General features: G+C 42.2%; 1 protein-coding gene across 4 annotated transcripts in view; it reads left to right on the top strand.

Moving 5' to 3' along the window:
- The window catches only part of LOC149308685 (fibroblast growth factor 13-like), a 153,007-nt gene that overhangs the window by 4,081 nt on the left and 123,618 nt on the right, over positions 1-25,308 (top strand). For 3 of the 4 annotated variants that reach the window (XM_089536296.1, XM_089536291.1, XM_089536295.1), the window contains exon 2: positions 1,056-1,317. In XM_089536296.1, the coding sequence (XP_089392422.1) occupies positions 1,269-1,317 (49 nt within the window). In that variant the 5' untranslated portion in view covers positions 1,056-1,268. Of the gene's footprint in view, positions 1-532; positions 1,318-25,308 lie in introns of those variants that run through there. The other variant, XM_089536292.1, reaches the window with a different exon arrangement.

Genomic DNA, 25,308 nt, shown 5'->3' with positions numbered 1-25,308 from the left:
AGATTTGCTGAGGCTGTATCACCTTTTGTTTTTCCCCTCCTCCCTGTCTCCAAAAATGTCCAAAAATGGGAAGATTTCTTCCACTCCTGAGGCTTTGACGTCACCTTAGCTTTCCCACTCCCACTTTCTAAGCCCCAACAGGTAAGTCTCATCTCACCTGGGAATGGCTTTGCCCAGTCTCCAAAGCCAAGTCTATCACACACACACACAGAGAGAGAGACCTCAGTCCTCACTTGGGTGAGCTCTCCTGGGTCTTTCAAGCAAAATCCTGCCAGCCTTTCCACACCAGTGCAGGGTTTCTCCTCATCTGGTGGCACCCAAGACCTCCTTAGACCTTTCTTTGGAAGGAGGAGATTTCCATCTCAGCCTTGCAGACCCTGCCTGAGTGAGATGTGTATGATGTGTGGTTGTGCACCTGCTCATTGCACCTGGAGTGTGTGGCTGTGAGGAAAGGAGAAGGTTTAAGCTCTGGAGTGGTGGTCTCCCATCATCATCATCATCATCATCATCATCATCATCATCATCATCATCATCATCATCATTCTCCTCCCTCTTCTTCTTCTTGCTAGGAAAGGTTGGAGAGGGAAAGAGAGGAGAGTGGAGAGGGAATTTCTGACAGTTCTGCAAAAGGAAAAAATAATCACACTCTGCATGCTTTTTGGGGGTCTTTTGCAAATCTCCCCAGCCACCCAGCAAGGGAAGAGGAGAATCCTGCAGATGTCTAAGGGAACCCCTTCTTTCTCTTTCCCCCCTGCAACCTGAGCAGGGAGGAGGAGAGTAAAGAAAAGGTAGAGAGAAAGAAAGCAAGGAAAGGAAAGGAAAGGAAAGGAAAGCAGGCGGTAGTAAGAGTAGCAAGCAGCAGCAGCAGGGACAGCTCCATCCATGCTTCGCGCTTGGCTTTGGTGGGCTTCGCATCTTTAGCTGAGCATCATTCTGCATCACATCCACAAAGGCACACTAGCCATCCTTTATTTCCTTTAGATCAGTCCATTCATTGCCTTTTTCCCTTCCTTCTCTTCTTTCCTTCTCTCCCCTCCCTTCCCTTCCTTTTGTAGGAATCTTTTTAAAAATCCCCCTCTCCATCCCCCCTCCCCCCTTCCCTGCGAAAAGAAAGGAAGGAAAAAGAAGAAGGAAGGAAGGAAGGAAGGAAGGAAGGAAGAGAAGACCCCTCCCCATCCTTTTTTTTTTTCATCCTTGATTTCTTGCAAGTCCAGACAGCTGGTCCACGAGGTCTCTTTGGGGGATTTTTTACAACCAAACTGGGATCTATGAGCGGGAAGGTGATCAAGTCGAAAGAAGAGAAAGATGCTTCCAAAGGTAAGGGACCCACTGGATCTCACCCTCTGGGTACCAGCCCAGCCACCCCCTTGCATTCTTCAGTCACTGCCACCCCTCTGAAACAACCCTTTTGTCTCCATCCCCACCCACCCTTTTCTCCAGACCTCTCTCCTTTGTCTTTTGCACTCCCCTTCCTGGCTGATCTTTTTATTATTATTATTATTATTATTATTATTATTATTATTTTGGAGGGATGTGGGAGAAGAAAGCAGACAATGTTTTTTTTTTTTGGGGCGGGGGGGGGGACAATGGAAGCAAACCCTTCACCTTGTCCTTCCAATGTGCTTCAAATCATTTGGAAGGGGCTGTGTTTTTTATTATTATTATTAATGGGGGGAATTGATAGAATCCCTTTCCCTCTTCCCTGTCACCTTTGTGAATATCTAGCCTATATAGAGACCCACATCTTGGAAAGAGACCTTCTGTCACACTGCAGTGTTTCCTGCTGACAGTTTGGAGGTGCTTTTTTCTTTTGTGCCTCTGGGAAGAAGAGCATGTGCCTTGTGCCTCCCATGCTTGAGTCTCCCATAGATGTGGAAGTGTGGGGATATAGCAGGTTAGCCATAACCAAAGCTGGGTTTGGTCGCTTGGTGTATACATCCATATGCATGTGTATGTGTGTGTGTGTATGAGAAGGAAAGAGAAAGAGGGAGTGATGGGGTGCAATGGTGTGTTCCTCCTTTTTCTTCCGTCTTTGGCAATTGTTGGCTAGCCAGTTTGCAAAAAGTCTTCCCGTGTTGTCCCTTGTCACTGTCACCTGCTGGGTGACCAGGGACACAGAGGTCCCACAGATGCAAAGTGGGTCGTAATGTATGTGTGTGTACCCTCCTTCTGCTGGTCCGCCTTCCCTTTTGGTATCTAGCCTTCTTGGTCAATCCAACCAAAAGGTGTCCCTATATACTTTACCTATCTTTAATTATTTTTATTTTGGTTCTGGTTTTGTTGCTGAGCCTGTGCAGTGCCGCATCTAGCAGCCTGTGGGCTATTCCAGTCATTTTGGGGGAGAAATAATAGAGGGGAAAAGCAAACTAGACACCTAGACACCTGGCCTGGCTTCTTTGGACTCAGGCTGCAAAGACGATGGAACAGGTGCAAGGGGATGGTGTTGGACAGAGGAAGACTTCTTGAAAGGTGCACCCCCAAGATTGCATGGGTAAAAGAGGGCAAGCGATGCTTTGCATCTCCCCACCCCTCTCTGTAAGCTTTTCCCATGCAGCGGTCTGGCGTTGCTTCTGTCTGAAACGTATACTCTGGGTAACAATTGCCATGGAGACAAAATAAGGTGGCGGGGGGGGGGGGAGAAGAAGGAGGAAGAGGAGGACTCAGTGATGGGAGTTACTTCTATGCCTGGCCATGGAGAGGGCCAGCAAAATCCAGACAGTGGGGATTATTGAGTGGAAGCGGCAGAAAAAAGGGAAAGGAATGAAGCATGCAACTCAAACTGTCCTCCCATACTCACACAAGGTTGGCGCAAGATTCTTGGTGTTGCCACCTTCCTAAATCTAACACCCGCCTGCTTAGTTCATGCGCCAGCCCCCAACCTCGTCTATAGTACTGCAGAATTTTATTATACACACATAAGCACACCTGTGTGTATGTTTATATAGATGCTCTTGGTTGTCAGTGTTGGGAATCAACTTACAAGAGGCTGCAATAGGGTTGAATGTTGATTCTCCTAGTAGAAACCACAACCGAACCTGATTTTATGTCGGTTGGCAAGTACGGGACCCTGCGCCATGAGCCAACCTGCCCTGCAGCCACAATCCCACTCCTGAAATAAACCAGGGCCTGAAATCCTTTGCATCTCCATCAACACGCTGGGCAAGTTATGCACCTTTCTATTCCAGCTAGATTTGGACCAGGCTCAAAAATGTGTTTCAATCCCTCCAAATTTTGGGTTTTAAACAGGCTGCGGAGAGGCCTCTTGGCACCGAGGAGTAGGACATGTCGATTTTTTTTTTCTTATAACAAAGTTACAACTTGGACAAGTGTAGGAAGTGTCTCCATGTGTCTTTGTGGTGTTCTGTAGCCAACTGTTCCCACATCCAATTGACTAGAATTGGTCTTTTCTTTTCTTTTTTCTGCTTTTGTCTCAGACAGAGAAACTCTTAGGCAGAAGTATTCTACCCATAGTTTTCTCAGGTCAAGCAATAATCTTCTAGCATGATCATATTTTTTTGTACTGAATTCATTTTTCTTGCTGTTGAATGTCCCATTCACTGCATAGATACTGCAGTGGCTGTTTTCAATTATCTCTGTGTTAAAGGATGGGAACTGGCAACTTAGGTGTTTGGAAAGCTGCTATTTGTATACATGTCCTATATTTTGCAAGAATCTGAGATCCTTTTGCATCTCACATAAAGAGACCACCCCTCCTCTCTCTGTGTCTCACTCCCTTGATTTTCTGTACTTAAATTTCTTTTCAGTGTAGGCTTTCTCTGTATGAAGTTCGGAAAACATTATCTAGTGACATAGTCTGTTTCCAGAGAGGTAACTCTTAGCGCTCACAGTCAAAAAGCATGGCCCTGAATCGTAGTTTCCACACTGAGTGTAGTCCCTGTTATGACCCATAATGCTCTATATGGCTTAGGTCAAGACTATTGGACAGTCCTCTTCCTCCTCACTTTTATTTATTTTATTCATTTAATTTATATCTCACCTTCCCCTCAAAATGGGATTTAAGGCAGCTATTGGGATATGGGATGTGCACCTTATTTTTATTGATTTTATTATTGGATTTATATCTCACCTTTCTCCCAAAATGGGATTCAAGGGGGCTGATGGGATATGGGAAATGGGGTATGAGTCTGTCCATCTTTTCAGATCCTCTGATGAGGCCTTTCCTATCGTCTCACCACCTTCACAGGTACATCTGATGGAAACATGAGACACATTGTCTTCTCAGTGGTTCAACTCCCTTCCCAAAGAAGTTAGACCCTTGCTAACTTTCCAGAGGGAGGTGACAACTTCTTTTCTTGTTTCGGCAGGCCTTTGCGCACTGATCGCTCATGGAGAAAGTGCCTATCATAATGTGTTGCATTGTCTTTGTTCATTTTTCTTTTCAATTGACGTGCTTTTAATTGCATTTAATTTAATTCTAACTTTTCTGTGAGGGGTACTTTTTAGCTAGACCTGTTTTAATTTTTGTAAGCCATCTTAAGTCTCAGGTCTGGAAAGAAGGCAATAAATCAATAAATAAAAGAATGCCAATGATAATGATAATCCTATTGAAGAGCAATTGAAACAATGAGATTTATCTATATGTTGACTAACCACTCAACAGTTGATTCAATGGGTCCACTCTAGATGGAATGAACCAGATCAGTGTGAAAGTATTCCATCTTTTTGAATTTAACAGATTTTTAAGGGCAAAAAGAAAGTCAGAAGAAACAGAGCAAAGACACTGGAGAATTAAAGTGGAAGCAATGTTGTCTAGACAAATACTCTCTGAAAATGTTGTGTCTGTGCCACAAAAGGCACTAGTGTTGGGGTTCTGGACATGTGGGTATTGTGAAATTCTCTTGATGGTCAAAACATGTTCCAGAAAACACAACCACAAGTGTCACATGGGATCTAGGCCATTGCAATTGAAGGTATGGTGTTCTACCATCATGCCATCAGATGAGACATGTATCAGCCATTTCTGCCAGTTATGTATTTTGGAAACAAGGATGACTGACAGCTGCAGAATAATCATTTCCATCTCATGTCAACATGTGTGTCAGGTAGCATTATCAGAGGACTGGGGAGGCCTAAATACCCTAAAGGCACCAGATCCCATTTGGTCTTGGAAACTAAGTAGGGTCAGTTACAGTTAGTACTTGGATGGGAGACCGCCAACAAATACCAAGTGCTGTAGGAAAGGACTGGCAAACCACCTCTGAGTTTTCCTTGCCTAAGAAGCCCCTATGAAATTTATAGGGTCTCCATAAGTTGACAGGCGTCATAAAGGCATGTACACACACATTCCTGCCCTTTAATGGTTGTGTAGAAGAGAGAATTTCAGCAGATGTGTTTCATCACACAAGTAACATGTGCTGAAATTTCCTCTTTTACACAATTATTATTCGTGGTGGAAACTTGACCACAAGTATGAAGTCGAAGGCTTTCATGGCCAGCATCCAAAGGTTTTTTAGGGGGGGGGGGTCAGGCTCTGTGGCCATGACCTAGAAGAGTTTATTCCTGACCTTTCGCCAGCATCTGTGGCTGGCATCTTCAGAGAATGCTGGCAGGGAAGAGAGTGGGGTATATATGATCTCAGATGCTGGCAAAACGTCGGGAATAAACTTTTCTAGAACATGGCCACAAAGCCCAAAAAACCCACAAAAAACAACCACAAGTGTTGTATGGGATCTAGGCCATGACAACTGAAGGTATGATATTCTACCATCATATCCTCAGATGGCATGGTCTTCAGGGAGATGTTCTACCATTATACCCTCAGATACGATAGAGTGTCTTCATGGTGGTGTTCTGCCACCATGCAAATGAAACTAGTCCAATCAATGGGATGGGGAGATTTTGGACTATAAATCCCACAATCCCCCTGCTGGCTAGGGGATACTGGGGGTCTAGTCCAAAACCACTTCCTCAAAGCTCTGGATTGAGGACTCTCTTTAAATAACCATCTCTCTGAGCTGAATTCTTTGGGCTGTTTCTCAGAGCATTTAGAGATACCTTCAGGTCTCCCGGGTACACACTGCTACTCCTGTCACAATGAACTTTTTTATAATGAACCTCATTATACAGTTTCTGATAAAGCCAAGAAACAGGGTGTGTTGGTTTTCTTTGTTTTTCTCTAGCTTACATGGCTAAGAAGAGATCCAGAGGTGCATTATCTTCAGGGCATGGAGCTAAAGAAGAGATGGCAAATATCTTGAAGAACACTGCAACTGAAGCAATGTTCTTTGAACTTCAACATCAGAGACAGGCTGAGTGCATGGTGATAAGTCCATATTATCAATTTATGGGACAGGTATATCCTTCAAAGGGGCAGGCAACCTACTCTCCATTTTGATCAGATTTCCTTTCCTCCATCCCTTTAAAACTATTGCAAGGACTGTGTATGTGTGAATATATAATTTTTCCTGGTGATCAAAATGGTTTCCCCCCAACAAGAGTAGCATCATACCTTATGAAAAGCATTGCAGATGAAACTACACATTGCAAATTACACATTGGGAGGTAAACGGAGCTGGCAAGAGATACCAGATTAGGATGAAAATACATCTGTGACCGTCGTATGTGATGCAAACTGAGTTTGCATGATTTATTACTTTTGCAAGTTCATGTTGACTGCTCAGGCTCAAATGGTATTTTGCAAGGGAGGAGCTATACTTTCTGTGGCCTCCTGGTTCTGTTTGCCAAATATCTTTCTCCACTTTCTCCACAGCTCAGGAAAGGTACTTATTTCAGTGATGATGACCATGCTGACTTTGAGATTCTGAGAATTGTAAACCTATCTTTCCCCCAGTCTGATCTGGATCCTGCTTTACCCAGTTCTCTGTTATTATGGAAAGTAGGAGAGAGGACAAGACAGTGATGCCTGGTATATTCAACATCAAATAGACACCAAGGGTGCATCTACACTGCGGAAATATTGCAATTCAATATCACTTTAACTGTCATGGCTCCATCCTACAAAATCCTGGGATCTGCCGTTTCATAAGGCACCAGCGCTCTTTGGCAAAGAAGGCTTGTCAAACTACAAACTCCAAGTTTCCATAGGATGGAGCTATGGCACTCAAAGTGGTGTCAAGCTGCCTCATCCCTACAGAAACCACCATATCAGTTCATATAAGATAAGAACTTTTTAAGTTGGTCCATCAGTGTCAATATTCCAGATGCAAGCATGGCGAGAGAGCGCACCTATAGCTAGGCTGAACTTCTGATATATTTACCCACATTTGTACTGCACCATTTGTACCAGTTTGGGTCAAGATCCACAGTCTAAATGCATTTTAGGTTCTAAAAATAAATTTTAGGCTGTGAATAACCTCATCTACCCAATCTCTCCCATAATTTACCTGACCTTTGCTCACAGGACTCACTCCTCAGTCTTTCTCCTGCACCCACCCTTTTAAATTTAAGCAAAAGGCTTAACACTTGACCTTGGATGCAATGCAATACTGAATGAATCGCCATGTCAAATTATGCATGAATCTTTAAACTGGGTCTCCGGAAGCAGCAAGCCACAACTTTATTCAGAGCAGGAACCTCCACATAAATCTTTTTTAACAGTGCTGCCTTACTGTCTCTGAACATCCTGTATTAAATGCAATGTTTAAAACAGGTGGCTGATTTATTAAAGTTAGAAAGCCTAATTTATCACAGCAGAGATAGAAGAGAAACAGCATCCCAGTGAAGTCCAAAAGTAAACCTCTTTTAAGCTTTAAAGACCTTATTGCAGTAATATGTTTATTAGACCACCCCAAAAAGGCACCAAATTATTTGGGCAAGCTTGCAAAACACAATGCTTCTTCATCAGGGAAAGGTCATCTTTGGAATACATCTGCATTGTAGAAATAATGCAGTTTGACACCATTTTAACTGTGAGGGCTCCATCCTACAGAATCTTGGGATTTATAGTTTTATGAGGTGCCAGCCGTCTTTGGCACAGCAGGCTCAATACCTTGTAAAACCATGAACCCCAGGATTGCATAGGATGGAGTTACAGTATTTGAATTGGTGTCAAACTGCATTATTCTGTGGTGTAGATGCACCCCAATCTCATTTCTTTAACAAGAAGGTTGACAATTAGGTTAACGATAAATTAGCGACAATGTAAAAATGCAAAAATAGAAATGGAAAACTCTTAAAGATAACCAAACATACAATACTGAAAGTTTGAAGATATGTACCAATAGATGTACTAACAAACTGTCCACTGAGATATTCTATGATTCATAGATATGTATAAGAAATGAAAGATGCTCTTTTTTCCTGATATCTGGCTACTTTATAACAATAATGAATGGTTAAAACAACAATACTATAATATTATTGCATACTAGGTACATGGAAATGCAACAAGGAGGTTAACCATTAGGTTCAAGACCAGTTTGCGATAATGTAAAAATGCAACAATAGAATTCGAAAACTCAGCACTCTCCATATATTAAATGTTCAAAGCTTGAAGATATGTGTACTAATGGATGCAATGACAAACTGTCTACTGAGATGTTTTAGGTTTTATAGGTAGGTGCGAGAAGTGAAAGATGTTCTTTTCCTCTGGTGTCCAGCTATTTTGTAATTGTGTAAAATAACTGTATAAAAATCTATTTTTTAAAAAAGGAACAACCATCCTATACTCACTCTGGGATTACGATGGATAGCTGCTGGTGTCGATTTAGGCACTTGGCCACCAAGAACCATCACCCATCTTGGCAAGCATTTAATGTTCAATATTGCAGGCGATGGGAACAGATGTTCACCCCTGCGATTGACATTCAGCTCCATCCCAAATTCCCTTTGAAGTCGGTGGGTGTTCTGGGTGTCAGCCTCTCCAGGATTTTCCCCTTAATTAGCCAGATATTGTCAACATACTGATGCTTGCAGTATTTACAGGGACAGCTTATGATGATTCATTACCCAGAACAGCATTTGATGCTACTGCCAATATCAAGCCACTTGTTGCTCTTTAAAATGAGGCCACACTGGGTCTGTGATGACTCCATCCATCCATCCATCCACCCACTTTCCCATCCCTCTCTTTTTGCCCTGCCTTCTTCCCAAACTGGAACTCAAGTTGAATTACAGAGCAGGTAGAATTACAAATAAAAACACACCGATGGCGCATAATGTTTTTAAACTGGCAACACAATTAAAACCATTTGAAACAATCATTTAAAAACAGAGATTAAAAGCAGTGTGCATGTATGCACCTTTAAGCTGCCTGTTGATCTATGGCAATCCCATGAATTGTATAAGGTTTTCTTAAACAAGGAATAGTTAGAGATGGTCTTGCCAGTTCCTTCCTCTGTAATGGAGCCAATGGTATCTGGTATTCATTGGTGGTCTCCCATCCAAGAACTAACCAGAGCTGACATATAATGAGAAGGGAGGACTCACTGGAACAAACAATAATACTAGGAAGGACGGAGGGAAGTAGAAAGAGAGGTACGCCACATGCTAGATAGATGGACTCTATCATGGAGATCATGGGTATGAGTTTACAGGACTTAAGCAGAGCAGTGGATGATGGAGTCTTGGAGATGTCTCATCCACAGGGTCAACATGAGTCAAGATCGACTCAAGGGCAGTTAACAACAACAACAACAACAATGTAGAAAGTGAGGAAGACTGGAGGCCAGATGGATCGACTCAATTTGGAAGATCATGAACATGATTCTACAAGATGTAAGCACCACAATGGGGGACTTGGCAATGTCTCATCCATAGGGTCACCACGAGTTGGTTGCCAAGGCAGTCAATGACAACAACTGCATGTAGAAGGTCTCATGGTCTTTTTCTTTCTGGTGTCTCTTTCCCCTCTTTTCCACCTTCCTTTCCGCCTCGATGTCTCCCTGCCAGCTCCTTTTCTCTGCCTGTTTTATTGGCAACCTAGACACTCTGTCTCTGTCAGCTCTATCTTCTGTCTCTTGTCAGATATCTGAGCTGAACTTTTCCAAAGGGTTTTTCAAATTAGTTCAAGGGCTGCGTTTTCTGCCCTCGGGTGGCAGGTTGCCGATGCCTGGCTTCAATTCTTTTCCAGCAGCAGCTTTCGGGAAAGTTTTTTTTTTCTTTCTTTCAAATAATTGAAATGTTATCCTGGAGTGTGTTCTTTCTTGGATGTAACCAGTGAGGCTTTCTCTTGCTAAACGCAGTATTTCAGCCTTAGGAATATTTTCTTATATCTTCCTCTATGTATACACATTAAGAGCTTATAGCTGATGCTAATATTATTTCAGGCTGGGATGGGAACTTGGGATGTTGATGTGAATATTTTTGTTTGGAAAGGGGTCACCTAGAAAAGAATTGATGGGTTTTCTTAAAGACAATTTCAAAGAGGAGTGGCAACTCCTATTCCATCTATTCATTCTGTTTTTGCTTCAGTTAAATATGTCTTGTTAGTTTTGCATGATTTCAAAAACCTGGACCTCTTTGGATGCATCCATATTATAGAAATAATGCAGTTTGACACCAGTTTGAGTGCTGTTGCTCCATCCTATGAAATCCTGGGATTTGAAATTTTACAAGGTCTTTATTCTTCTCAGCCAAAGAGTGCTGCTGCCTCACAAAACTACAAATCCCAGAATTCTGTGGGATGGAGTGACAACACTTAAAGTGGTATCAAACTGCATTATTTCTATGATGTAGATGCATCTAAAGTGGTCCAGAACATTTTTGGAAATCATGGCTCCAGTTACTCCTGACAGATGAAGTGGTGTCAAACTGCATTATCTCTACAGTGTAGATGCACCCTTAGACCTAGGTCAGCAGTAAGGCAAAACCAAGAAGTTGCAAACTTTGGGAAATTCTGCTTTCCTCAAGCCACTTTCTCCCACTTTTTCTCCTTTCTTATGTGCAGTCTTCAAAGGGGCTCCATTAATTGTATGGCTAATTAAGGACTTTGAGTGATAAGCTCGTTAAAAGTGCGCTGCCATGTATTTCTTTCAGATGCATTCAATGCTGTCACGTTATCCATGCTAATCGGATTTCTGAGTCATTGGGAAGGTGCAGATTTTGAGGGGAGGCTTTACTTTCCTGAGAAAATGTGTGCAGTTCCTAAGAACAGATTACTCATCCGTTAGTCACATGCGTTGTTTTCTCAAATTATTTACTCGAGATCATGTAGTACTACTATTTCACTTTTCATAAATAGATTCTCCCTCTTCTCGTCCTTCTCCACCTGCCACTCCCACTCCTGCAATTTCAAAAAGGAATCAGAGCTTGGGGAAATGGACTACAACTCCCATGATCCCCTGGGCAGCATGGAAGCATTCTCATACATTTGATTTTCCTCTCCTAGGGGGTGCATCTACACTGTAGACATAATGCACTTTGACACCACTCTAAGTAGCACCTTTGAGACTAACTGAAAGAATGACGTTGGCAGCATGATCTTTCATAGACTCAAGTCTACTTCCTCAAATGCATTTGGTGCATCTTTTAAATGTTGTAGCTCCATTCGATAGAGTCCTGAGATTTGTAGTTTTACAAGATCTTTAGCCTTCTCTGCCAAAGGATGCCGGTGCCTCACAAAACTACAAGTCCCCAAATTCTGTAGGATTGAGCCCTGGCAGTTAAAGTGGTGTCAAAGTACATTGCTTTGTACTCTGCTTGCTGAACTGCTCAGAGGTTCCTGCCAGTCAGAGCAAAAAGCACTGGCCTCCATCAGCCAGTAGTTTTACTTAGCTTGAGACATGTGTACATGTTAAAATTGTCCATGACCTCTGGGTCGGCAACTGGAGCCATCTAGAGGTTTATATGATGCAGATTTGGGTGTTTTAACCCCTCATCCTAGGTCTACGAAGATGGGGATTGTCTTGTAAACTGCTTCAAGTCCCAGTTTTGGGGGAGATGTGGGGTATAGATAAAGCAATACTGTATGACATTGGGCAAGTCACACACTCTCAGCCTCAGGGAACAACAATGGCAAACCTCCTCTGAACAAATCTTGCCAAGAAAACCCCATGGCAGGTTTGCCTTCCCCTAATTCAATAGAAGAACCTTCTCACAACCCTTTACTACTATAATTTCCCAAAGATAGCATTATCATTCCACTTTAACTGCCATGGCTGCTTCCTGTGGAAACCCGAGGTTTATGATCTGGTAGGGCATTCTGGTTGATGATGGTTCTAAATATTCCTCCCTCAACTGCATATCCCAGGTTTCCATAAGATGTCGCCATGCCAGTAAAGGGGACTCATAACATTATAATGGAGTGGTGCACAAGGTCCACTGGTTTGCATGCTCTGTGGAGGAAGAGAGGACCACATGTCCAGCAAAAGTAGAGAACAGTAGACAGCCTTTTTTTCCAAGCTACTCAAAACAGTGTAGGCCCTTGAGAGTATTCTGTAACCCTATCTGAGTATGATTCATGGAAGGCAGAAGAAACATGTCTTGGACAAAGTAGAGAACGTTAATATTTCATGCATTTTGGGAATCATCCTCCACTGAGCGCTTGAGGATGGAGTGCTTTGCGGCGAGAACTTGCTCCTCCTGGTGAGGCCTTGCGATGCTTGTTGTGTAAGTTGAGCACTAACTAGTTATTATTTAGACAAATGAGGAAAAACAGTAGATGAAAAATGGGAATAAATTGGACACATTGTAAATTGCTCAGGGTTAGTTTGCTTGCAAACTCCCTATGAAGAAACTTGCCAAGGGGACTCGTATGATAGGTTCGCCTTAGGGTCGCCATAAGTCAAAAATCTGGTTTTGAATCCTTTTGCATTCAGCTGGGTTTGCAATGCTGAATTATGGTTGCCGTCAGTGTTGGTTGGTCACTTCCATGTCAGTGCATTTTGTTTTGTTTTCTGTTAAAAGGAAGTTTGTCCCCATAGAACTGTGTATTTTTGTACAATTACAGTAGGCCCTTGGTATCCACCGGGGTTTGTCTCCAGGGCCTCCTGTGGACTCCAAAATCTGTGGATGCTCAAATCCCATTAAGTACAATAGCATAATGAAATGGTGTCCATCCCTTATATAAAATGGCAAAATCAAGGTTTCCTTTCGGGAATGTGTGTGTGTGTGTGTTCAAACCATGAAAGGTTGAATCCATAGAAAGAATCTGTGGATATGGAAGACTGACTGTACTGACTGTATTTTGCAAAATCTGCAATGTGAGAAATCTAATGGTGGCTGACCAGTGTGTTAAGGCACACTATCTCATCAAAGATGGGATAATCTGAACATATTGTTTACATTCCTTTGCAAGATGACATCCACATTTAACAGCCTAATAACCACAGCAAGCTTTTAAGGCCACATCCAGCCACAAGACCAGGCAGTTTTCAATAGATGATAGAGAGTAAATGCAGGTAAATTAGGAAGCTGGAACATGTGCATCACCTCTTGGTGCCAGTCTCATTCCCCTGTGGTGGAGAGGACTGGTTGATCCTCCTGCTGGGATGTGGCCTATTAACCCCAGCATGAAGTGACAAAGTCACAGATGTGTTCATCAGGATCTCGGACAAAGATTCATTTGCTGGGCTCTTCGTACAATAGGAATAATTAACAAAATGACCTCGGTGTGGCTTGATTGTTTTGGATGCTGTTGTTGGTATAAAGCAAGGGTGGGCAAAGTGTAGAGTGGATGTGGCCTTCCAGCTTTTTTGTGCCCCCCCCCCCCAAAAAAAAAATGCAGGGCTCTTTAGATTTTATTTTCTAAAAAAATACATGATAAATCTTATAGATAGCTACCAAAATTTGGCAGTGGCATCTAATAATAATGTGGCTGAAGAACAATTTTTGCTTCTACCTGATTCTTCCCATTCTGTTTATAGAGTTCTCTCCAAGTAGGAAGAGATCCATTTTTAAAAAATGGATCATTTCTTGGTGATCCATTATATTTTTGGAAAGTCCCCGGATGGTATGCAATTTCTTTGGGCATAACTCCTGATCTGTATCAAGCAGCCAACATTAAGGCCATGTGCAAAAAGGATAATACATTTCCAAATAACCAACATGGATGGAGAGCCAACTATCGATTTTTGCTAAATATCTTCTACCTTTGTGGAATCCTGGAGAGGATTGGAATGCTGTAAGGCAGCTTGATGCCCTCCATACTAACTGGGAATGTTGGGAATTGTACTCCTCCTAAGCCATCTTGATCATCCTTAGCCCATCTAGAAGGCTTGGAAGAAAGCTGAACTAACGCATTATTGCAGCACAAATGGCTTCTCTTTCTTCATCAACACTTTTGGCTATCCTTCCCTGCTTCTGTAAGAAAATCTTGGCTGGGATTCTGCTGAGTTTGCCTGTGGAAGTGCTTGCACATTTTTCTACTATGTAGAATGACTGTATATGAGCTTGCTTCATTTGGATGATATGGGATCTGGTGGGCATACTGGACTGAAGAAAGCTAGTAAAGTGTTTAGGGTGTTTTTGCAAAGAAGAACAAGTGATTTGGGGTGGGGAATATGAAAAAAAGATTAGGGGTGCTTTCATGATACACATCCAAAGCCCCATGTTTCCACTTGCACTGCCATGGTGACATCCTATGGAATTGTAGGATTTGCCATTTAGGGAGGAGGATTTATAAATCTCAGCAGGAGAGCTCTAATGGCACACTAAACTCCATGCTCCATGATTCCATAGGATGTTGCATATATAGTTATAGTTAAAGTGGAAACATAGTGCTATAATTGTAACACATGAAATGGCCGTTGTAAAATGATGGATGGTTCAAAGAAACATGATTATTATTTTTTTAAAAAGTGGTCATACACAACTAGAACTGAGTGTCATCCCATGGAAAGATTCATCCTTGGTGGTTGCATCATTGTGATATAAGTGTGTAGCATAAGGTCCCTTATTGAAATGGGCAACATTTCATAGCTGAAATGGATCATTTCATAGATGCAAACCAGGACATATATGGCCAAATTGTGCTTTTCTGAGGTGTTCCACACTCCCCAAACATTCCTAGTGATGCTCCTGTCTTCAAGAGTTTGCTGCTGCTTGAGTCTACAGGGATGGGCAAGATTCCTCCTCTCCTCTCTTTTGTACAGCCTAAATTGAATCCAAATTACTTTTGCACTTTGAACCCAGTGATTTGCAGCAATTGAAAAAAAGCTGAGGATGAAGGGGGAAAGTGGGAGGAGGAGAGACAAACTGGGACATTTTAAAAGGAGCTAAGAAATTGGGATGGCAGAAGATTACTAAGGACTGTCCCTGCCCAATTGGGAAGGTTAGACGGTTCAGTGTGTGCACCAAAAACAAACTGCAGGTGATCAAGGTTCAAAAACGTGTGAGTACAAAAAGCCAGGACCACACCAGAATGCAGAGTGCAATGCAGACCAGTAAACGGCAGCATCAGCAATACTCACCCTGGGAGAAGCGAATGACGCAAAGCACAAGCCGGCTTCTGTCATTGCCTCATTGGCTTATTTTCTCAGAAATGTGTGGCTCCTAAGAGAGAAACAGTAGTATCGATTTCCCTGGAAAAAATATATATATGAAATTACACCTTCAAGGCACAAGGGAAGAAACAGAGTATAAAGAAATTAAGATGTGCTGTAAAAAGAAATAAAAGCCGGCATCCATCGTACTGCGAGCGTATGTTTCTTGACCCTATTCCAATTGGTTTGAGATGACAGCTTCCCTCCCAGCCCTTTGTGCACTGACTCTAGGGAAGTTACTTTTTTTGTGGACCTATAATCATACTGGCTGGAGGATTCTGGCAACTGTAGTATATCAAAAAAGAATGTGTCAGTTGTGCCATACCAATGTGGTGATGTCCATTTGTACTGTTTGAAAGCTTTCTATATAGGTGGAGGGTCTATTTTAAGAGTGAACAAAGAGATGCAATGGGGCCAGGCTCAGTTTTCAGCCCTTCACTCATGCCAAACAGACTGCCATTTTCCTGGTCAAAAAGAGGGGTGAATTAACAGATTAGAAAGTTGGGCCAAAGCTAACAAAATACAGCAGGGAAACATGTAAATTATTGCATTTGGGCAGTAAAAATAAAATGCAAAGATATAGGATGGGTGCTGGCTTGACAGCAATATATGCTAAAGGGATCTAGAAGTCCTAATAGATCACAGGCTGAACATGAGTCAGTAGTGCAATGCGCCAACTAAGAAATCCATTGTGAGTCTAGTCTGCATTAATAGGAGTGTAGTGTCTAGATCGAGGGAAATAATAGCACTATTCTATTTCACTTTGGTCAAACCTTACCTGGAATATTGTGTCCAGTTTTGGTCATCCTGATTTAAGAAGGATGTTGACAAGCTGAAGCATTTCTAGAGGAGGGTGACCAAAACGGTAAAAGGTCTGGAAAACCACCAAGACTTGGGGATCTGGGCATGTTTAGAAGAGAAGGTTAAGGGGTGCCATGATAGCCGTCTTTCAAAATTTGAAAGGATGTTATATTGAAGATGGTTATGCCAAGGGATCTTGTAGCACCTTTGAGACTAATTGAATGAAATAAGCTGGTAGGATGAGCTTTCGTAGACTTGAGCCCACTTCCTCAGATGCATGTTGAAGAAGATGGAGCAAGCTTGTGTTCTGCTGCTCCAGAAACTAGGACATGGAGCAATGGATTCAACGGAAAAGAGATGTCACCTAAACATTAGGAAGCTGTCTGACAGTGGAATACACTACCTTGGGGAGTGGTAGAGTCTCATTCTTTGCAGGTTTTCAGGCAAACACTGGAAAGACATCTGTCAGGGGTGCTTTGATGGTGTCTTCCTGCATGAACAGGGTTGGACTGGATGACCCTTGGGGGTCTCTTCCAACTCTATGATTCTACTACATCTTACCTTTTAAATAGCTTGAAGGCCCTTCCCTCATTGTTGAACATCCATAATACCTGCTTTGTTTCCAAGCAGGGTTAGCAACTTCTTGGGGGCCAGAGATGCTCCACGGGTTGCAGGAGTTTGACAGCCATGAAAAGGGAACTTCACCATCGGAGGTTTTGTTAACTGCGGTATCCCTGTGTCTTCATGAAGGGAGTCTATCAAAAGCATAGAAATCTTTTTTAAAAAATTGAATTGGTTTCAGATGGCTTCCTAGGATTTAGGTGAACACTCAGCTGATGAGATGAAGGAGTTATAGAAGAGGTAGATTTTATTCTTTACATCTTTTAGTAATATCTGTTTTCTTATTTGTTGGTTACTATCAAAGTTTCCTTCCCACATGCTCACAACAACCTTGTGGCGTAGGCCAGTCTGAGTAAGAGAGAGTGACTATCCAGTGGGACACAATATTTACTTAAAGATTGAGAAGGGGATTTTTTTTTTTGTTCTTCCTCAATTGTCTGGATTTTTTTTTCTTTTTAGACCATCAACAGCAAATGAGAACCAAACACAACAAAGGAACTGATTGTTGTACTTCCATTGGATTGTATGTGTGTTATTTATGTGTTCTTTTCCATCCCATTGTGAAAAAAGAACTGCTTGATTATTTCTGCTGGAACTGTTGTTCTCTTCTTCCTCTTTCCTCCAAAGTCTCCATTTTCCTTGGCGAAGGGTCTTCATGATTAAAGCCCTTTGTATCTCCCCACAGAAGACCAGCATGGACATCAATTATTCAGGTTCAGTGGGTGTTAAGCAACTTTGGCATCAGCTGCACTCCGAATATAGAAACGGAGAGGCTTATTCAGCATGCCGGGTGGGGCGGAGAGAGACGAAACAGCTTTCCAACAGCTTTTGGCAAGCATGAACGGGGGCTGCAATTTTATTTTATTTTTATTTTACTTTTGAGCGAAAAGTTGACTAGACAAAAATAGAAGTGCATGGGCATCTGGAACCCGTCATTATGAAGTGATTGTTAGCAGCCTGTCATTATGGTAGGTGGGGTGAGGATGGAAAGAGATTGCGGAGGGAGCTGATTCCATCCACCGCTCCCATTGCACCCCTGCAAGATTCGTTGAAAAGTTTCCCCGCATTGCAGAAATAGTCCAGTTCAACACCGCTTTAACTGCTATGGCTCAATGCTATGTTAGTTTGTTGTGGCACTGGAGCAAAGCCAGAATTCCATAGCACTGAGCCATGGCAGTTGAAGCAATGTCAAACTGGATCCTTTTCACGTAGGATTTGTCTTCCGTACCCTTGATCATTGTTGGGTGCCCTCGCTGAACCTGAACTAAGCAGTAATAATAATAATAATTAATAATTTGTTTTATTTATATACCGCTATTCCAAAGATCATAGCGGTGAACAGCAAATAAGCTAATTAGCAAGTAAGCTAATTTGCCCCCAACAGTCTGGGTACTCATTTTAGCGACCTCGGAAGGATGCAAGCCTGAGTCGAGCTTGGGCCTTTTGCTGGTCTTGAACTCGCAACCTTGTGGTTTTGAGTGAATGGCTGCAGTACAGGCATTTAACCACTGCGCCACCAGTAAGGCCCAGTGTTACTGAGGTTGGGAAGAGTATTAACCCAACTGCAATATAATTCCAAGTTTTCCATTCCCTGCCAACATCTGTAATGGACAGATGAAGAGCATTACAACCACAGCTACCAACTCTCCTGATTTGCCAACTAATCCTATGTTGTCCTTCAGCTGCTCTTAAAATGGACCAGTTTCTTTCTCCTCCTTCCCCTTTCCCTGCTTTTCCTCATCTTATTTCAATTTCTGCACACTGAATTCAAAGCGCAAGGGAAGTTTGCACTTAGTTAATTCAACAGGAGGGAAAAGAGAGGAAGGTGGCAAAATCTTGCCCTCCCCAGTAGGTTCAGGCAAAGCAAACTTCTACAGCCTCTCCTAGCATGTGGGTTTTTTTTCCCTCATGGATAACCTTTGCCATCTTGAACATACTCAGATATTGCATGGTCACACGTGTGACAGTTGTCACCTGTGAAATGCTGGAGGGGATGTTTCCAGCCAATGTGTTCAGCGTGCTGTTTCTCTTCAAGGAAGATGAAATTCGAACAGGTTCAGCGAGTGCAACCCACAATGATCAGGGATGTGGAAAACAAATCCTTTGAGAAAAGGTTGAAGGAACCGTTTATGTTTAGCCTGGAGAAGACTGTGTGGGTGGAAGACATGATAGTGCTCCCCAGACAGCTAATAGGGCTGCCACATCGAAGAGGGCGCAGATTTATTCTGTGCTGTCCCAGAGAGCAGGACCAGATCTAATGGGATTACATTAAAAGGAGGGGGGCAATTTAGATCAAATGGTAGATGAATCCTCGTTGTTGTGTGCCTTCAAGTCTTTTCCAACTTATGGTGAACCTATCACAGGGTTTTCTCATTGTGGATGACTTGCCCAACATCATCCAGTGGGTTTCCATGGCTGAGCAGGGATTTGAACCTTGGATTCCAGAGTCATAGTCCAATGGTCCAAACACTAGCTGCACTGGCTCCTAATGTAGACGAAACTACCTACATAATGTACATTAAACTACAACATGTGGTATGTCAGTCTGGTTGCAGCATAAGAGAACAAGCGTATGTATTGTATGCCACCTTGGGTTCTATACTGGGAGAAAGGTGGGATGGATGGATGGATGGATGGATGGATGATAGATAGATAGATAGATGATAGATAGCATTCTCTTGAAACTCAGAATGCATTGTTTCACAGCTTTGGAGGTGGTAAAACCACTGAGCAGACATTTGTGTTGGATAACAAGTGTTTTGTTGCAATGTGCCTTCAAGACAACACTGGCTTATGCTGACTCTAATGTAGGGTTTTCTTAGCAAGATTTATGTCAAGGTTTGCCATTGTCTTCCTCTGAGGTGGAGAGCATTTGATTTGCCCAAGTAAATCCCAGTGGATTTCCATGGCTGCGTGAGGATTTGAACCTTGGCCTCTTGGAGATTGGAGTTCATTGTGGCACCAAAGCTCCCTGACAAAGACCGAATATCTCACAAAACTACAAATCCCAAAATTACATAGGACTGAGCCATGGCAGTTAAAGTGGTGTCAAACTGCCTTAATTCTGCTGTGTAGATGCAACCCCTGTCTCTTTTCCCTTTCGGTAGCCTTTTTTAGCTGCTGGAGAGCCAGTGCCGCTTTTCACCACCAAGATATAAATATTTAGAGCTTGTCATCTCTCTCTCTCCTCCTCCCTTGCCAATGACTTAAGTCTCCCCAGCAGCCAATGTCATGCGAGACAGTTATATTTATGTACCAATGCTTTTCCCACCCTGATTGAGCTACTATTTCTTGTGAGAACCTTCAGTCTTGCAGACATCTTATCAGCTGCTTTGCAATAAAGACCTGTAAATATGAAAAAGGGATTTTATTGGCTAGCAGGACAGTTTTGCAGAAGAGGGCAATGACACACAGCTGTATAGTAGGACCAAGCCTTCCAGGGTTCAAATGCCAAAATGTTTGCCTTAGTAGAGTTACTGATGGAAAAAAGATTTTTTTGAACTACAGCTCTCAGCTGGAGCATTTTGGATAATTTCTCCCAGGTGTAGCTTACCTTTGGGAAGGCTCCTGCATCATATATTTTGCAATGCTTGGGTCTCTCTCTCTATATGTGTCCTTGGTAAATAAATAGATAAAAGAGGGGAAGAAACTCTCTTTCAATACTGTATATACTCATGTATAAGTCTAAAAATTTAGGTCAAAAATCCATAATTTCGGCCCCAAAACTTGCCCTCAACTTATACATGAGGTCGACTTATAGTTGAGTATATACAGTATGTTGGTTTGATGTGAAGTCAGCTGAATTTGCCCAGGAAAGAAAAAGAAAGCCCAGAATCCCAATGACGTCTTACTCAAGTACATGTTTCCCTATGTTGGGCCTTTTTGTCCAATGCAGAAGGTCTGCATTTAATTCAAGGTTGTGAAAGCAGAGTTGCGTGTGATGTTCCATTGTACATGGATGCACATGATACATCACCACATGTTATGCCTTGTACATGCAGATGCAAATGCACATTAGGTTTTCCAATTGAGGTGGAGTTGCAAAATTCCATGAGCACAAACATAGGCTCCATTTCTTCAGTACTGAATCTTAGCTACCATTTAACTACTGTTGCAATCGATGCAAAGTATTGGGAAGAGGGGCGGTCTTGAATGAGCGGTTAAGATCCATTTGTTTTAGAAAAGATGTGCTCCTTCTGGAGATGAGGATTTCTAGAACTCATTTGTTGACAGAGCTGAACACAGAGGCTGACATTGGGCAGTAAGACTAGAGGGTCTATCACCATGGGCACCCGCACTTCAAAATCAGCCTCCTCTTCTCCCTTGTTTTCCCCCAAGCCTTGAGAATTTGCTCACAAATCCTCCATGTGTTTTCTTGAAATGAAGCCCCACCGAACCCCTGGGACTCATTTCTGAGCAACCATGCAGATAGGCTCAGACTGTTTGTCTTCCTGTGACCAATTTGGAATCTATGCCAAGGTAATTTTGTTTGCATGATATCTCTCACAGAACACGGTGCTCATGAATTACGTATTTGCCTGCCTCTCTTTTGATAAGGGAGGATGTCGAACATGGTTAGATCATTTACAGGCTGATGATGTCCATAATCTTTGAATCCTTCTATGCAAGACCAATGTCAGCTGGCATGAGAATGTTTTTGGAGGGTGACGGAAGTTTGGAGGTATGGGAGAACTAAAGATACAGGTGAAGTTTAAAAAAGTAGAAAGAAATTAACATAGCAGGAAGAGATGGTTGAGTCAACCATTTAATATTCTTTGGAAAAGGAGTTCTTGGATGAAGAAGTTGTGCATCCATATCTATCTGCCCCTCTGATTTGATGGAATTTAGTTCTTGAATGAGGATATGCAACTTTTAATGAGGATGTGCAACCTTGATGTTCCTGAGGAGGGACATACAGTGATGGAAGATCCAAGATCAGGCCCTGAGAAATTACTTTCATGCAGATTACAGTGCCAAGGATTACCAGCCAGCCAGCCCAGGCTAGGGGATTCTTGTAACTGTAGTCCAAAAGCTTCTATTTCCAAGCTCTGTCCAAGACAGGGAAAAGGAAAAACTTCACACTAGCATGTACCTCAATGGTGGTATTCACTACTGCAAGATGGAACAATGGTCACCTACATGACCAACTTTAAACAGTTAATGAAGGATGAGACTATACTGTGCTTCTAGTCACAGTCATTCTCTATTCCTTTGGTGTCAGAGGCAGTAGATTTCTCCAGATTGCTGGAGGATAACTGTGCTGGGGGAAATGGATGGGCATTCTCCAAACAGATCAGAGGTGAACAACTGTTGGAGGTTATTGGGCCACATTAGCCCCCCAGAAGATCTTGGAGGACTTCATCTCCACACTGAATGTTTACCCCCAAACACCCTCTTGCAAACATGGGGGCCCTGATGTTGGGAAAAAGGCGGGATATAAGAATATTATGATCATTATTATTGTGATGTTTTTTTCTCCCCAGGCTATTTTAGGCTTAGGAGAGGTCTTAGAACAGGAAGGGACCCAGAAATCACTTTCCATTGTTAAAGAAAGGACTCTCTTGGGCCTAAAATGGCCCAGATTTATTTATTTATTTATTGGTATCTCGCTCTTTTCCCAGGACTGGGACTCAGAGAGCCTTCACAGCATTAAAACCAGTACAATTAAAAACATAAAAAATAAATTAAATTAAAAAATGAAAACGACCCCAAAGGTTGGATAAATATGCCCCCATGACTCCTAAGGAGCATTGGGGAAGCAAATATATTATATTATATTATATTATATTATATTATATTATATTATATTATATATTTATTTTACCCTTGGACTACAAAAAAATGGTCCTGAGAGGCTGCATGTGAACTGTGAGCCATGCTTTGCTTACCCCTCAAACAGAATAAGGCTTCAAATAGAGGAGTGACATTTGCAGTCCCATAGTTAAACTGAAGAACTTTCTGGCACAAGCCAATGGATGCCAACTGGCTGGTTTTGAACCAGGATTGAATAAGTTCAGGGAGGTTAGTACCATCAGCTAGTCAGGATGGCTATATATCCATTCTAGTACCAGAGGTAGTTTGCCTTTCTGTATCAGTTGCTGGAGAGAAACATGTGAGGGATGATCCATTTACACTCTTGTCCTCTTTGTGAGCTTCCCATAGGCAACCAGTTGGCCACTGTGGAGGCAGAATGCTGGACTGGGAGGGCCTTTGACCTGATCCAGCAAGGCTCTTCTGATGTTCTTAAAGCAACTGAATAAACCTACACAGAGAGTTGGCCAGATCGCATGATGAAGTGGACAGCAAGGACAAGCACGCTGAGCAGGTTGATAATCCAACAGCAGGTGCATCTGAAAGAGCATGAAAAGGGCAGATCATATGAGAAGGGAAAGCATCTATTTTGCAGCTGAGATGGAAGAGAAAGTGCATGTAGCTGGTAACACCTCCCTTCCCAAGTCTTTCATGAGCAGAGTTGCTTCTTTAGACTATAACACCCACAATCTCCTCAATGGTCATACTGCTGGAGGATTCAGGATATTATAGTCTACAAAATCTACTTTTGCAACCTCTGGTCATGGCAAATTGCATCCTCCCTACTGTCTCCTCCTAATTCCCTGATCAGTGACAGAAGACAGAAGAACGTAGAAAAGATAAGAAAGAGAAAGAAAGAAAGAAAGAAAGAAAGACAGTGGATGCTCATTTTCTTCCTGAAGGAGGCAACAAGTGAGTTGCATGTTCTCACTGTGAGAAAGTCTTTGAAAACTGCTGAGTTTTCAAAGACTATTCACAGTTCTGTACTCATGCGCAAAATTCACATGTGGTATGCTGGATGCCTCAAGAAATATCCAGAGCTATACCATTTCTGGATATGGAAGGGAGAACAACGTGAACGGATAGTACCTTTGTACACTTTGTACATTAGTGCACTTCAGTGGTCCCTTGGTATCCACTGAGGTTTGGTTCCAGGATCCCCCATGGATACCAAAATCCATGGATGCTCAAGTCCCATTAAATACAGTAGTATAGTCAAATGGTGTCCCTTACATTAAAAAATGCAAAATCAAGGTTTGCTTGTTGGAATTTATATTTTAAAAAATCTTTTCAAGCCCTGGATGTTTGAATCCATGGATGAGGAATTCATGGATGGAGATTCTGTCCTTTCAGACAGTGTCAAAGAGGCCAGCTCCTTTTAGCAGTGTACAAGGACCTCCCTCTTGTTCAATGGCGGCCACATAGACCTTAAAGGTCCCACCACATACCAAAAACCCAGGATGAAACCCGTTCAAGTAAGACTGTGACAACACCCCATTAATAAACAAGAATGGCTCTATTGTAGCACCTTAAGCAGGCTAAGAGGAAGGAAAGGGGGAGGGGAATGATAATCCGTTTCATGTCTCAGGATTTCATTAAGTTATGCATTTGCTGAACAAAACACGCAGAACGGGGGTGATGAGCGGGTATTTATTTTTATATTTTGCAAGACAAATGGGCCGAGTCTTGAAACCTTTGTATTCCAGGGGGCCTTCTGTGGTGCCACCTGAAGTGTTATTCACCCTCTCTATTTTACACACAAACATATCTCCACTGAATAATTTCAAATCTCACCCCATCCTATTTTTTTCCATGCAATCCCTGCTCTTCTAACTCTGTTTCTAGTTGCAAACCTTTCCGTTTAGAATTTGCATTTTAAGTTGTTGACTTGGTTTATGGGTGAGGAGGAGATTTCATCCTTCTCTTTCTCTCTTTCCCCCACTCCACTTTAAACTTTCAGACATGGGTTTTATTTTTGCAGCTAGGGGGATTATATTTCATTTTGCATGGGGTGGATTTCTTTTTAAAATCCTTAACAATTCTTGAAAGAACAAAGTAACATACAATGTGTTTGGGTGTCATTATTCCTGCTGTTCCACAAAGACAATCCTATAGTAGCCTGGATTTAAACCAACCCTTTAAAGTTATTAAATCTGAGGATATCATATTAGGTACTGAAAATTCATGCATTTGCAGGGATGTAATCCTTCACTAAGGGTGCATCTACACTGCAGAAATAATGTAGCTTGACACCACTTTAACTGCCATGGAAACATCCTACAGAATCATGGGACTTATAGTTTCCTGAGGCACCAACACACTTTGGCAAAGAAGGCTAAAGAGCCTGTAAAACTACAAATCCCACGGTTCCATGGGATGGAGCTGCAGCACTTAAAGTGGTGTCAAACTGCATTATTTCTACACTGTAGATGCACCCTCCATTTTGTCTCAAAGGTAGAACTGGGTAATTTCAGCTTTTTTTTCCTTTCCACTGTGAGAAAGTCTTCAAAGACCACGGTTTTTGAAAGCTATTCGCAATTTGGGACTTATTCTGTGAAAAAATCCCATGTGGTTGTTTTGTGCAAAAGTTAGCATTTTCAGTGCAGAAAACAACCTTTTCTGTGTGGAAAATAATATTTCAATGCCAAACTATTAATTCCTGCACAGAAAAGGT

Source organism: Sceloporus occidentalis, unplaced genomic scaffold (assembly GCF_023333645.1).
Source record: "Sceloporus occidentalis isolate IW3139 unplaced genomic scaffold, rSceOcc1.0.p SCAF_8, whole genome shotgun sequence".
In the NCBI taxonomy this organism is placed as follows: Eukaryota; Metazoa; Chordata; class Lepidosauria; order Squamata; family Phrynosomatidae; genus Sceloporus; species Sceloporus occidentalis.
The sequence above is the reverse complement of the archived record's forward strand: the minus strand, read 5'-3'. Positions and strand labels throughout refer to the sequence as shown.